Source organism: Pteropus alecto, unplaced genomic scaffold, assembly GCF_000325575.1.
Source record: "Pteropus alecto unplaced genomic scaffold, ASM32557v1 scaffold25, whole genome shotgun sequence".
In the NCBI taxonomy this organism is placed as follows: Eukaryota; Metazoa; Chordata; class Mammalia; order Chiroptera; family Pteropodidae; genus Pteropus; species Pteropus alecto.
In genome coordinates, this window is record NW_006441955.1 from 4175367 (window position 1) to 4188448 (window position 13082).

General features: G+C 47.7%; 1 protein-coding gene across 2 annotated transcripts in view; it reads right to left on the bottom strand.

The window, feature by feature from the left end:
- The window catches only part of TTC39A (tetratricopeptide repeat domain 39A), a 37163-nt gene extending 25709 nt beyond the window's left edge, over positions 1-11454 (bottom strand). The window contains exons 1-2 of one of the 2 annotated variants that reach the window (XM_025052077.1): positions 9238-11454; positions 5192-5296 (exon numbers count right to left, since the gene is read on the bottom strand). In XM_025052077.1, the coding sequence (XP_024907845.1) occupies positions 5192-5256 (65 nt within the window). In that variant the 5' untranslated portion in view covers positions 5257-5296; positions 9238-11454. Of the gene's footprint in view, positions 1-5191; positions 5475-9237 lie in introns of those variants that run through there. The other variant, XM_025052078.1, reaches the window with a different exon arrangement.
- Between the last annotated feature and the right edge of the window lie 1628 nt (positions 11455-13082).

Consider the following 13082-nt stretch of genomic DNA (forward strand, 5'->3'; position numbering starts at 1 on the left):
GGTGGTGGGAAGGGACTCCTTGGCCACCTGAAGGTCAGCTAAGCCCAGCGGCCTCCAGCCCTTTCCTACACTGCCAGCAGTCAAGGCTCAGGCCCTCGTCAGTTACTTGTCCACCATCCTTGTCTCCACTATCTGGGCCTCTTGATTCTGACCCAACACCCACTGATCCTTCTTGGGGCACGAACCCATCCCCCCATCCCAGCATAAGGCCCCACTTCTGAGGACCTCTCTAGGTGAGGCTGCTGTAGTCTGGAAGGCAGAGGCAGTCCCCCTGCCTCCAAGCCTCTTTACTTCTAAAGCCCCCCTCCTCACCCCAATTCCTGTCCCTTTAGACCCCACCTCACTGCCCTGCTCTCCAGCCCAAGCACCTTCTAGGAGACTCAGATCCCCAGTCCACCTTCTATCACCCTGCCCTCTCCCTTCCGGGATCTGCTTCGGCTCTCCTCCCTCCAGCCAGGCCGAGTGTCTCTGTTCCTCAAATACACTAGAACTCCCATTACTGCCAGGCCTCTGCACAGGCTGTTCCCTCTGCCTAGAAATGACCTCTCCATCTGGCTGATGCCTCACCCAGCCCATCTCAGCTTAAATGTCACTTCCTTCAGGAAGCTATCCAGAGCCGGCTTTATGGTACGTGATCTGTGCAGTTACACTGGGCCCCTTGCCCAAAAAGGCTCCGTTCTTGGTTTAATGTTCTGCTATTGCTGTCTTGAAATCCTTAATTTTTGACCCCATATTTTCATTTTGCAATGAGCCCCAAAATTATGTGGCCGGTCCTAAAGCCTTTCTGACCAGCCCCTCCCCACATGAGTTGTGGTCCCTATATAATGTCTGGCACCGCCTACTGCTTATTTCAGTGTGTTCTTGCCACACCCTGAGAACAGCCCATGCCTTGCTCAGTTCTGCAGCCCCAGAACCTAGCATGCTGCTGGGCACGGCATTTCATGAAGTTTTGATGAACGAACCAGCAATAGGTGTTCAACCACCCTATCCCATGGATCACAGCCTGACCTCATCAGTGCATCCCACAGAACAGCTCTGCCTCTGGAGTCTTAAATGATGCTACTCACCCTCTTGACCAAACCCTCCCCACCTTCCCACTCTCACCGCCCATCCCCCCACTTCCAGCCTGTCTTCTCTTCCTGACCCAGCTTCCTTCATACCAGCCACTCTCATCCAGATACTCACTGCTGAGCCTTCCAACCTCCTTCTGCACCCAGTTAGGAACCCCTACCCAGGAGCTACACAACTGCCCACCAACCCTGGAGGAAGCCTCCAGCCTCAAAGACAGGCTCACCGAGTAAAGGCCACCAACTCCTGCCAGGCCTGTCATGCTACTCAGATACTTCTCCCACCTCCCCCCATCGCCCCAGCAACGCCAGCCTGGCTCCTCACTCTCGGCAGGGGACTGTCTCACCCCTCAGAGGAATGCCAGGACATGGCACAAACACAGCCTGAACTTCCTGCACCCCGCACACACCCCTCTACCTCCTTCATTCCCTCATGGTGGAGGAGGGAGGCACGAGGCACGAGGCCCAACGTAAACTCCTCCACCTGCTCGAGATCCAAGATGGCCCAGGAGGCCGTGGGTTGTGGAGCCAGGTAGGCCTGGATTTGAATCCTGGCTCTGCCACTTATCAATCATAATGACTTTTTCATCAAGAAAAATGAATGGAGTGGCAACCATGTTCCAGAGACAGTGCTCAGGGACAGACACAGCATGAAGTGAAATAAACTAGAAGCGGAGACAACACTACTTGAAGTGACGAATTGAAGGAGCAGCAGAAGTGGGAGCTCTCCGAAGGCAAAATAGGGGTAATGTTCACCCACTGCATAGGATTAGCATAACTAAATGAGACACTGTGTGTACAATGAGGAACAATGACTAAAACTGGACCCCAACATGTTTTGAAGTTTCAATGGCTATGATTGGGGAGGGATGGCCGTCTCGAGCAAGAGTTATTTTTCTAGGCATGTGTTTCTCAACAGAGGTGGAGAGGTATTTTTGCTACCCCTCGCCTCCCCCTCCCCGTCACCTCTCCCCGTCCCCATGCACACCTCCTGCCCCCAGACATTTGGCAGTTTCTGGGAATATTTTCTGGTTGTCACAATGGAGAACAGGGAGTGTGCTATTGACATCTACTGCTTAGAGGGAAAGCTCTTAAACTCAATAAGAAAGATCCTTTTCTGGAATGGGGCAGAGGTTAAGATAAAGAGAAGCTATACTGCCTTACGTGTGAGGTAAAAGATGGCCTCACGGGAAGACTGGCCTCTGGATGAGGGAGGGTGAGGCAGCCTCTCATGAGGGTCTGGAGGCAGGGGGGGCGGGTCTTGGTCTAGTACACTTAGGTACAGCTTAAGGGCCTAGGTGCAGCCACGGCATCCGCTTTTAACACTTTCTTCTGCTCTCCAGCTCCTTTCTGTTGGCCCCCTGTCTGCAGGATAGTTTAGAGTCAGACAAAGGTGTGGCCTGGTTTTTAGCTGGGCTTCAGGGGATGAAGGAGACAGGGTAGAGAAGGACAAGCTGAGCAGCTGTGGCCTGGAGCAGCCTGGCCAGTGAGGGAAGGTAGTTGTGTCCTGGGATCCAGGGCCCAGTAAGGAACAGGTAATGACCAGATGGAAGTGAAGTCATGGAACCTTCCAAAAGTACTAGAAGGGGAAGTGGCATGTTTGGTGATGGAGCAAGAAGGGGCTTGGCCTGCTTCAGATGGCAGCTGCACTCCTGCTGCAGATCCCAGTTCACCCGGCTCTGTTCCACCCCAAGCTCAGATCCCCTCAGAGGGTGAGATGAGGTGTGGGGACTGCTGCCTGTGCCACTATTGTAAGCGTATATTCGTAATCATCAAGCCCTGGAACCCCCACCCCCAAAAGCTGGGCCACTGACTATAGCCTGGAGAACAATGGGTTAAGTCAAGTCTAGAAAAATTGAACAGGTCAGGCTTTGCAGACTTGGGAGAAGAGGTACCCCGAGTCAGTATTTGCTTCTTCTGGGGAGTTGGGGGAACCAGGTGTGGCAGAGGACAACCTACAGCTGAAAAGAGGGGATTAAGGGTGAGCAGGCAGAAGATATGATTAGACCCCTGGCCCCTCATCCCGCCCCCTCAGAATACAGGCAGCCAGGGGGTCTCTGTCCAGGCTGAGGAATGGAGGATTTTTCTCTGGAGAAGCTGACATCTGGGGCGCTAGCTCTCAGCCAGGTCATCCCAAAGCCAGTGTCAGCAATTACAAGGCTCCTTGGCCTAGACTTTCCACTTGGCCTTTTGAGTGAACTCGCTCCTGAATATGACCATACAGACAGCCACGGGCCAGCATCCCCATATCCCCACCACGAGAAGAGGATGCTCCTCATTAAACAGAAATAGGGAACCTGGAGAAAGCTGAGATTATGCAGGAAAAGAATAAAACATTTTAAAAAGAGATAATATTCTGTGATAATAACAACAACAATAATTACTTATTAGAGTGACTGCTACTTACCAGGCCCTGTCTTACGGACTCACATATTTCAAATATAGATATAAAGAAAAGAGTGAAGAAAAAAAAAAAAGAAAGAAAGAAAAAGAAAAAAAAGAAAGAAAAGAGTGCACCCATAGGAATAAGAATAAAATGTTTTAGGGAAAAACAAACATTTGGAGAACAATGCACTAGGAGGAAATTAATCATATAATTACAAGGGAAAAAAAGTCAATAGAAGGATTTAATGAGAAGATTGAGTTGATCTCCCAAAAGTCAGAGGAAAATAAAAAGATAAAGAATTGTGAATTGGGGGTAGGAGGATGTAAGAGGCTTAGAAGAGAACTGATTCAGGAAGTCAAATATCTGACTTAAAGAAGCTTAGGAAATGGAAACAGAACATAGAGTTACTGTATGAGAGAATTTCCTAGAACTAAAAGACAGTCTACATTCCAGCACATCATAGTGAAATTTCAGACTTGCAGGAATAAAAGAGAAGATCCTAAACATTTCTGGAGAGGGAATAAAGATCACATGCAAAGTAAGAATTAGGGTTCTCGTGGCTACAGTAGATGCTAGAAAACAGGGTACAATGCCTTCAAAATTCTGAAGCGAGGGATCATATTAATGCAACTTTTTCTTAGGACATTTTTAGATGACATGCTCTAGAAAAATGAGGGAGGGTACAAGAGAGAAAAAGCCGGGATCAAGTAAAGAAAGAAGCAACGGAAGGTGGCCAAAGGAAGAAGCAGCTGGGAGGTGGCCAGCAGACATGTCTGTCCTTCACGGGACAGGTTTCCAGGAAGAGGAGGAACTGAGTGCTTGCCTGATATGTCTGAGCATTTAGGGAAACTCATCATAGCATGAGCTGATGGAGTGGTTATAAAGAGTTCAGGATAAATGTATAGCAAATTAGACAAATGAAAAAATGAGACCATTATTAACTCCAGAAAGGAAATGTAATCTTACGATGTATGACTTGTCTCTGCAATGAGCATTAGTTATATAGCTATAATAATGTAAACGTTGATTATTGATCTGGCCAAATATTGTGATATGTTGATAAGAGGAGGATGAGGTAAAGGAGAGGGGGCAAGGGTTCGAGAAAGCTAAATCCTTGTCTGTCAACAGATGACGTTTAAAAGTAAAAAGTAAAATAGAGTGAATTTTATGGTATTTGAATTTTATCTCAATTTAATTTCAGTTTTTGAAAAACTGAAAAAAGTGATAAGTAAAGAAAGAGTATTATGCTGTAGGTATAAAGAAAAGAATGAGTATTATAAGCATATTAATTAGAAATAAGGCAGTAACCGCTAGAAGAAATGGCTAAATGACTGTCACTTGTACCCTAAAAGGCTTGAGTAAAGGTAATTCAAGTCTTTAATGCTTTGGGGAAAAATAAAGAAAAAGGAGCTGTGTTAGAACTGATGGAGGAGAAACCCCCCGTAGATTCAGTGGGAACAAGAAATCAAAGTGGATGAGGTGACAAGAACCTAAGAGAAAGGAAGTCACAGTGACCTTGAGGAGGGCCTGGCTGCTCTCAGTTGTGAAATGGAGAGTCTATTATGGGTCTCTCAGGGGTCACGGTGACCCAGAACGCTGAAGGAGCTCAGTTACATGGAGATCCTTTCACAGAAGACCTCTGAATCTCCATGATCCAACATCCCCAGCCCTACACTCACACTCGGGCTAACACAAACACACACGCACACACCAACCCCAACCTGGGCCTAAGCCTCACCTGGGCTTGAGGTAGCTGAGTGCTTCTGAGAACTGGTTGGTGAGGAAGAGGTCCAGGGCGGTCATGCACTGGTCCAGGGCCTCGTGGAGGCTGCCCACAGAAGTCCTGATGAGAGAGATACGGGGTGTGACGCGGGAGCCCCAACCCCTCTCCTGGCTGAAACGGAGCCTTGCAGGGCCCACCCGACCTCCTTGGTGGGACTTGGGTGCCTGTCACAAGCGCCTCCAGGATGCCCACTCTGTACTAGGACACGAGGACAATTGGGACCCACCTTTAAGTGTTCCCGAAGGTGAGAAGAGAGTGGAATGGGGTATCATCTGAGTTCTGGTGGAGAGGGGCCAAGGACAGGGGGCCAAAAAAGCCCCAGGAATAAATTTACCTTACCTGTCACAAGGGTAAAGGGAGTCTTTATGGCCCTTCTGACCCATTGGGCTTTTCTGCCCCCCCTGGGGGGCACAGCCCACCCACTAAGTCCCACTTCAGTCCTCTTCTTCCTCCTTCTCTGGGCTTTCTGTGCCCTCCTTGGGCTGCACTCTAGAACCCAAGTCACTGTCACAATGGGCTGTAGTGGGCAGTGGACCTTTAAGAGCTGCCCAGGGCCTCTAATGCTCAAAGGTCACTTTGCCAGTGGCATCTCCTCTATATTCCAGTCCCTACACTTCTCTATAGTTCTTATCACCTCCTGACATATATTTTTACTTATTTTTGTGTCTATTATCTGTCTCTCACTAAAATATAAGCTTCCTGAAGGGAGTCTTTGTGTTCGCTGCTGTATCTCCCTCATCTAGTATCTGATACAAAGTGAGGTTTTGATAAATATCTGTTAAATGAGTAATGAATGAGTCTAAGGCTAGGATTGCAAATCTCTGACCTTCCTGGATTCAATTTCCCCATCTGAAAGTGAGAGATGGAGCGAGGAGATCCCAAAAATCCTTTCTGATGATCTTGACAATGTCTCTTTTCAAGACATCTCTTTTGAGTGAGAGTAGGTTCCAAAATGGACCTCGATGATCTCGCTGAAAGGAGATCCTTTTCCTCAAGAGTTAGTTAAGAGACAGTCCCTTCTTCACTAGGTAAACTCCTACATTTACCTTAAGGTCCAGCTCTAACGTTTTCTCCTCTGTGATGATGTATCAGCATATTTTCCCAAGCAAAATGAAATGTGTCTAGTTCAAAACTGAACTCTTGTTCATTGTCCGAAATCTGTTCTTCCCCAGTCTTTGCCACCTTAATAAATGACACCCTTTTACCTAGTGTCTCAAGCCAGAAATCTGACAGTCATCCTTGACTCATCTTTCTCCCTGGCCTCCATCATCTACTCCATCACTAAGCCCTGTCAGTTCTACCTCCCAAACATCTCTTGACCAACACCCTTCTATGCCCAGGGCCATCCAGTGTAGGCCTTTATCATCCTTACCCAGGTCTGACAGAATACGCCCCCTTCCACTCCTGCTCTCTCCCGCCCTTTCTCTCTCTGTTAGACCATTTTATTCTATATTTCATGTCTCTTTGCCACCTCTTGACTCTTTCTGTTAAGAGTCTGAATAATTTCTTTAGACTTTTCCATTTCACTAATTCTTTCTAGGTGGGTCTGATCTCCTTATCCTGTCTACTGAGTTTTTCATTTCAATGATTATACTTTTTCTCTCCAGAAATTCCACTTGGTCATTTTTCAAATCTGCTTGGCCAATTCGGGCAGTATTTTCTTCCCTGCTTATTGTTTCAAGTCCACCTTTGATTTCTTTACACATTTTATTTATTATTTTTTAAAATTAATTAATTTATTTTTAATTCTTTAATGTCACCGCATATTTGACCTTTTACTCCATCTACCTCTCCCCTCCCTCCTTTACACATTTTAAACAAAATTATTTATATTCTATATATCATAATTCTAGCATCTTAGACTCTCAGAAAAACGAATTCTGCTATTTCTTACTCCTGGTGCCTATCACTCAGAGTGACTTGTTTTCTAGCGTGTTTTGTAATTTTACCACAAGCTCCTATTTGACAATCCTTGTGGGATGAGGATACATTCCCCCAGGGAGGATTTTCACTCACTTTGGCCAGTTTCCATGGGGTGCCACCACCCTGAGTCCACTTAAGTAACTTTTTAAGTTTAGTATTTCCAGGACCACAAAAGGCAGTGTGTATTCAAACACAAAATTTGTGTGAGGGCAATATTTCTGACTTTCTAGGGAGCCTTTTGTCCCCACCAGAACTGTTGTCTCCCTTTGCAGGTGTGTGGGTATTTTTTTTCTGGTCAGCGCCTCTATTTGCTGAGGACACCCTATGGAGGTCCCAGATGGATGTGGTGGGCGTGGGGGACTAGGCTCCAGCTCTTCGCACTGTGGCTGGGTAGGCCCAAAGGACTTTATTTCCGATCCCTTGAGTGGCTGTGGAAATTCAAGGTTCTGGGTTTTTGGAATTTGTAAATAGCCCCAGGTTGCTGTAGCTTCATCTTGTTTACCAGCTCAATTTCAGCTCCCTCTTTATTCTTGGCTTGAGAGGATTTCTGTTACTTCTGTAGGAACTCAGAAATGTATTTTAAAAGACAACCCACCCAGCCTCAAGGTAGTTTTTTTTAAGGGAGAATGGTGGAAGTATTATTTCTCCTAATCTGTCCCTCTCATAATAGCCAAAATTATCTTTTTAAAACCCAAATCTGACCGTGTCACACTTTTGGACTTGAAACCTTTCACGGCGTTCTCATTATTCTTAGGACAAAGACCAGGTTCCTTTCAGTGGCCAAAAAGGCCCCACTGGAAGCAACTTGTCTCTCTCTTCATGAGGCAGGGATAGTGCCTTCCTTTGTGCCCAGAGCTTAGCCTAGTAGGTGGTGTTTAGTCCACCTACCTCAGTTGGATGAATCAATAAAGAGGCAGTGAGCGCTTATGGTTGTGGGTGTTTAACTGGTGTTCACTCCTTGAACCCTTACTAAGCCCTGTGAAGTGGGACTATTACCCCTACCACAGATGAGGAGACTAAGGCACAGAGGAGAGGTGACTTTGGCCAAGGTCACATGCTGAGCATGGATTCTAACCCAAGTTTCTGCAGGAGTCAGTGTCCATCAGCTCAGGCCCAGAGGTCAAGTCCATTGTTCTGGCTTATATCCATTTCTAAATAATTCCAGAGCCAAGAGCCTGCCGCCCGTTTCTGCACACACTCCACAACCACCACCACCTTCACCCCCCACCAAGGAAGAGGTTCTGCCTATTTGGACCAATTGGAGAGAAAGACAAATGGACAGATGAATGGACAGACCATGCAGAGGCACATGTTCCCTCCTCTGGCAACTCCAGCACCTCTTCTGCTTAACTGTAGTGAGGTAGGTCTGAGGTGACCTCTCCAGACTGGGAGCTGCTTCAGGGAGGCCCTGGGGCTAATTTTCCACCCTCTTTCTCCCACAAATACCCACCAATCTCCAGCTCTGGGCCAGGCCTAGGGACACAGAGCGGACAGGCCTGGGCCTGCCCTTGTGGAGCTCAGCATCTATAGGAGCAACAGATGCAGCCAGAGCCCTCAAGGCTGTGATCGTGGGAGTCTCTGAAGGCTGAGGAAGCCCAGAAATGAGGGTGGGGCATTCAAGGAAGCTTTCTGGAAAAGATGGCAGTGAGTTGAGCACAAGATGGAGAAAGAAGCCCGAGAAAAGGAAAGAGTATGAGCAAAGGGCTAGAAGCATGGCACCATAGTGAGGAGAAGGCACAAGCCATAGGGTAGGGCAGGAAGACAGAGGCTCTGGAAGGCCTGCTAAGTGGAGGGGTAAGGAAGGCGGGCTAGCTGGCTGGGGAGCTCAGGAAGGCTGGAGGCATTGGCCCTATTAGACTTAATAACAACATTAACAACCACCCCATCACCACCAAGAAAATACCACTTCAGGTTATCTAAAATGATGACTAATTATTTCATTCTGTCCTCTCACTGGACTTGAGAGGCAGGCACTCTTATTTGCATTTGACAGATAAAGAAGTGAAGACAGGAACCTCGTCTGCTCCTCCCAGGAGCCTGGGAGAAGGCAGAAATGCTTTCTGCAAGAGCAACCTCACCAAACCTTTCTCCTCTTCCGGCTGTGACTGAGATCCCCACTTCTCCAAAGGTTGTCCCTGTGTCTTCAAGGTCTTTCTGTTCCAGGCCACCTCACTTGGCCCAGGCCAACATATTTCTGACTCCTAAGTGGTGGTGGTGGCCTCTCCACTGTGCCTTGGGGAAACAGAATTGGGTTGGGAGGACGCTAAGCTGGATGGAGCCCGAAGCAGGGCTGGTGACCAATGTGGGGAACTTTGGCATAGTTGGGGAGGGGAGCTTGAGGCTGAAGTGAGAAGGAAGCTGGAGGCTGAAAGGGAGTGTCAGGCAGCCTGAAGCCACCCCATTCTCCCCTTCTCTCCCACCTCCCTGTTTTAATCTGCCTGGAAGCTGCTACCTTAGTGCATAATGGGTAGCACCGGGTGGAACTGGGGGATCCTCAGTCCCCACTAGGGATAGAAAACCCCCCACCTCCTGCCCTGTCTCCAGTCAGGGTGAGACAGTGAAGGCGGGGCAAGGACGTCACTCGGGGAACAGCCTGGAGTCAGAGATTGTTTTTACTCCCTGCTCCACTATTCAGGGGGAACTTTATTTATTTACTTACTTACTTATTTTCAGGAGAGAATTTTAACTCAGCAGATGAGGCAACGTGTCTATGGGGACCTGTAGCTTCCAAAACGATGTAACCATGCAATTCTTCACTTCTTTAAAATGACTTTTTCTCTTCTCTTTCTCCTTGATTCAAATTGGGCTTGCACTCACTTGCTTTTCTTTCATCCTTCTGCATACCTGCACGACCACTCCCTTAATCTTGAAGCCCTTAGGTCAGCATCGAACAGTCTTATGAACAAAGTCTCAGGTCTGTTGACCACGGAAACAGAGTTTGGGTCAAACTAAAGATAACATCTTGTAGCTCCACACCCATGAACACAGAAGGATCCCAGTGGCATTCCCTTGAAACTAGACAGAACTAAACCATGACTGATATCAGGACCTTATGCAATGATCAACTGCCTCCTACCCTAGCCTCTACCAAAATCAGTAGAGCCCACGACCCCAACTCACTTAGCTACCATGACTAATGAGTTTTCCCCTATATTACCTATCCTTTAGATGCAATTGGGGAGTCTTTGAGCACTAGCTCACCTGCGTCTTCAGGCTTGGCGCCATTTCTTTAAATAAACCTCTACTTTCTTTACTACAATCCCCATCTGTGTCTCCTTTGGCTTTGATGCGTGCAGGTAAAATGAACCCCTTGATTTCAGTAACAGTAGCCAGTCTAAATTGCAAATATAATTGTGACTCTTCTTCCAAAGAGTCCCCCTTAGCCACACATAAAGTCATGTGGCATGGGGTGAGGTGGCATGGCCTAGGACAGCATGGCCTTCAAGGGTTTTGAAAGTAGACAACCTGAACACAAGCTTCAGCTCAGCAATTCAAGCTGGAGAAACCTGGGAAGGTTTTTTAACCTCTATGCACTTTAGTTTCCTTATCGATGAAATGGGATTGACAAAGAAATGGGAGATAATGAATAACTCTACCTCCCAGGGCTTCTGTGAAGAACAACTGAGACAATGTAAGCACAATAAAAAGTACTTGGGAGATGTTAGCAATTGTTATCTTTTTCTTTCTAAGATTATGTATTTCCATCATCTCTTATCAAGCAGCACCCTTTTTATAATGAAATAACTTTAAAAATTTGAGTGCACCATAATTAACTTTATAAGATTAAGTGCACATATCCACTTCTATGGGGCAAACTACAACACTCACATATGTGCAAAGGACAATTGTATGAGAATATCCATTGTCTGACTAGCAAGACACTGAGAACCACCTCAATGTCCATCAAGGAGGCTGAATAAATAGTGGTTTCTACATCAGGTGGTATATCATACATCAGGGCAAGTGTGGACCACAGCAACAAGTGTATGGAAGGCTGAATCTCAGAAACTGAGTGAGAACGATTAATGCTGTGTGACTTCATTGGTATAAAAATTTTAAAGTAAGAACAAACTACGTATTTTTTAGACTTACACGTATTCAGCAAAAGAATAAAAACAGTTAGGAAAACGACCAAAATTCAGGATGGCGATTATCTCTGTAGAGAGAAAGGGGGAGAGGGTCCAGAGAAGCTTCATTCAATAGTCTCTGTCATGGTTCATTTCTTTAAAAGAATATGAAATAAATGGGGCACAATGTTAATATCTAAAAAAGCTGGGTGGCAAGGACATGGAGTTCATTTTGTTATTTGCTATATTTTTCCAAAGGCTTAAAATATTTTATAATTTTTAAAGTGCAGATTTAAAGCTCAGTTTGTTCACCACAGACCTTCATACACATAGCCGAGCCCAGAGCAAGCAAGCCTTGGAGGTGTTTGTTGAATAACTGAATAAGTGTTCATGGTGAAGGTGGTACTGTTTTGCCCCTGCTCTGCTCAGACCCCACCAGGATGGCACTGACCAGGGGTGGAGGCAGAGGCAGATGGACCTGTGTAGCCTCAAAGAAAAGTGGTACCTGGAAAGCATGCAGGGGGCCAGGTATGGTTCGGTATGAGGAAGACCCGCCAGTGCCAGAAGAGTGAGCTCACTGCCCTGGAGATCTTTGAGGGGCCAGAGGAATTTGGAGTTGTTGAGAGGACTCAGGCTAGGATTTGAGCATGCAAGGAAGAGGGATGAATGTGGTTTCTGGCCTGGGAGTTCAGGATTCTTTGATAGGTGCCCTGCTCCACCTGCCTTTTGACCTGGAAACCACTTTTCTGGGCCCAGTGGGGTGGCACTCAATCAAAGCTGGGCAGAAGAGACTTAACCGGGCTCTAGACTTCCAATGACCAGCCCAGAGCAAGAAAGGAGCAGCCAGTCAGCCTCCCTGTATTTTCCAAAGTAGGGACTAGAAGTCTAGGGAGGATGAAGGACTTGGCGAAAGTCAATACAACAAAAATGGTCATGACAAGATTCACCAGGCAACCCTCTTGAAGGCCAGGGTGTCCCCCAGCCACCCAACTTCCAAGCGCTCAGCCCAGAATGCACACTCAGGCCCCGTGAAGGCCTCCAGTTGACAGCTGGCACCAGCCTCGTCATCTCCCTGTTCATGTTAGCCCTGAGGCCCTTGGCAAATATTGTCCCTGGTGGTGAGGCTCCAGTCAGGGCTGGCACCCCTCCCAGTTCACCTGGGCCGGATCTCCACCCAGCAACCTCCCAGCAGTCCGGCCTCCCAGCAGCCATCCCCTATCCACTGGGGCCTAAGAAAGGCAATAAGTTGTACCTTGTCTCCTAGCGGTTAGCAGCTGTCGCTGCTACAGGGGCAGCATAGGGACCCTACAGAGTTCCTCAGTGGGGTTAGGGTGGGGGTGGACAGAGGAGCCATGCCGAAAGTGGCAACACCCACCTTTATTACCCGGTTCCTGCTGTACCCAATGGGCCTGGCCAGTTCATTTCTTAGCCTTTTAACTCCTCCAAATATCTCTGAAGATAAGGCAGTGTGGCCTGCGGGTGGGGGGCTCTGGTATCAGATGGAGCTGGTTCAAAACCCAGGCCCACCTCTCACCTCCTGGGTGACCTAAAAGAAGTCACTCAAGAGCTATGAACTATGCCTCAGTTTCCTCATCTGTAATGGAGGTGATAATAATAGAGTCCACCCGCAGGTGTAGACGTCACTAGGGGAGGAAGGCGGCTCTGAATGTAGTGATGGCCTGTTACTACAGATGCGTGAAGAAAGTTGGAACCCAGAGGGGAGTGACGACCCAGGGTCTCCAGCGCCTCCACGCTCCTTCAGCGAGTTTCTGCAACCCCCTACCCGGCTCCCGGCGGCGGCAGCACCCAGAGGCGAGCAGAATGGGGGGCGTTGTGCCGCCCCGGCAGGGGGCTGG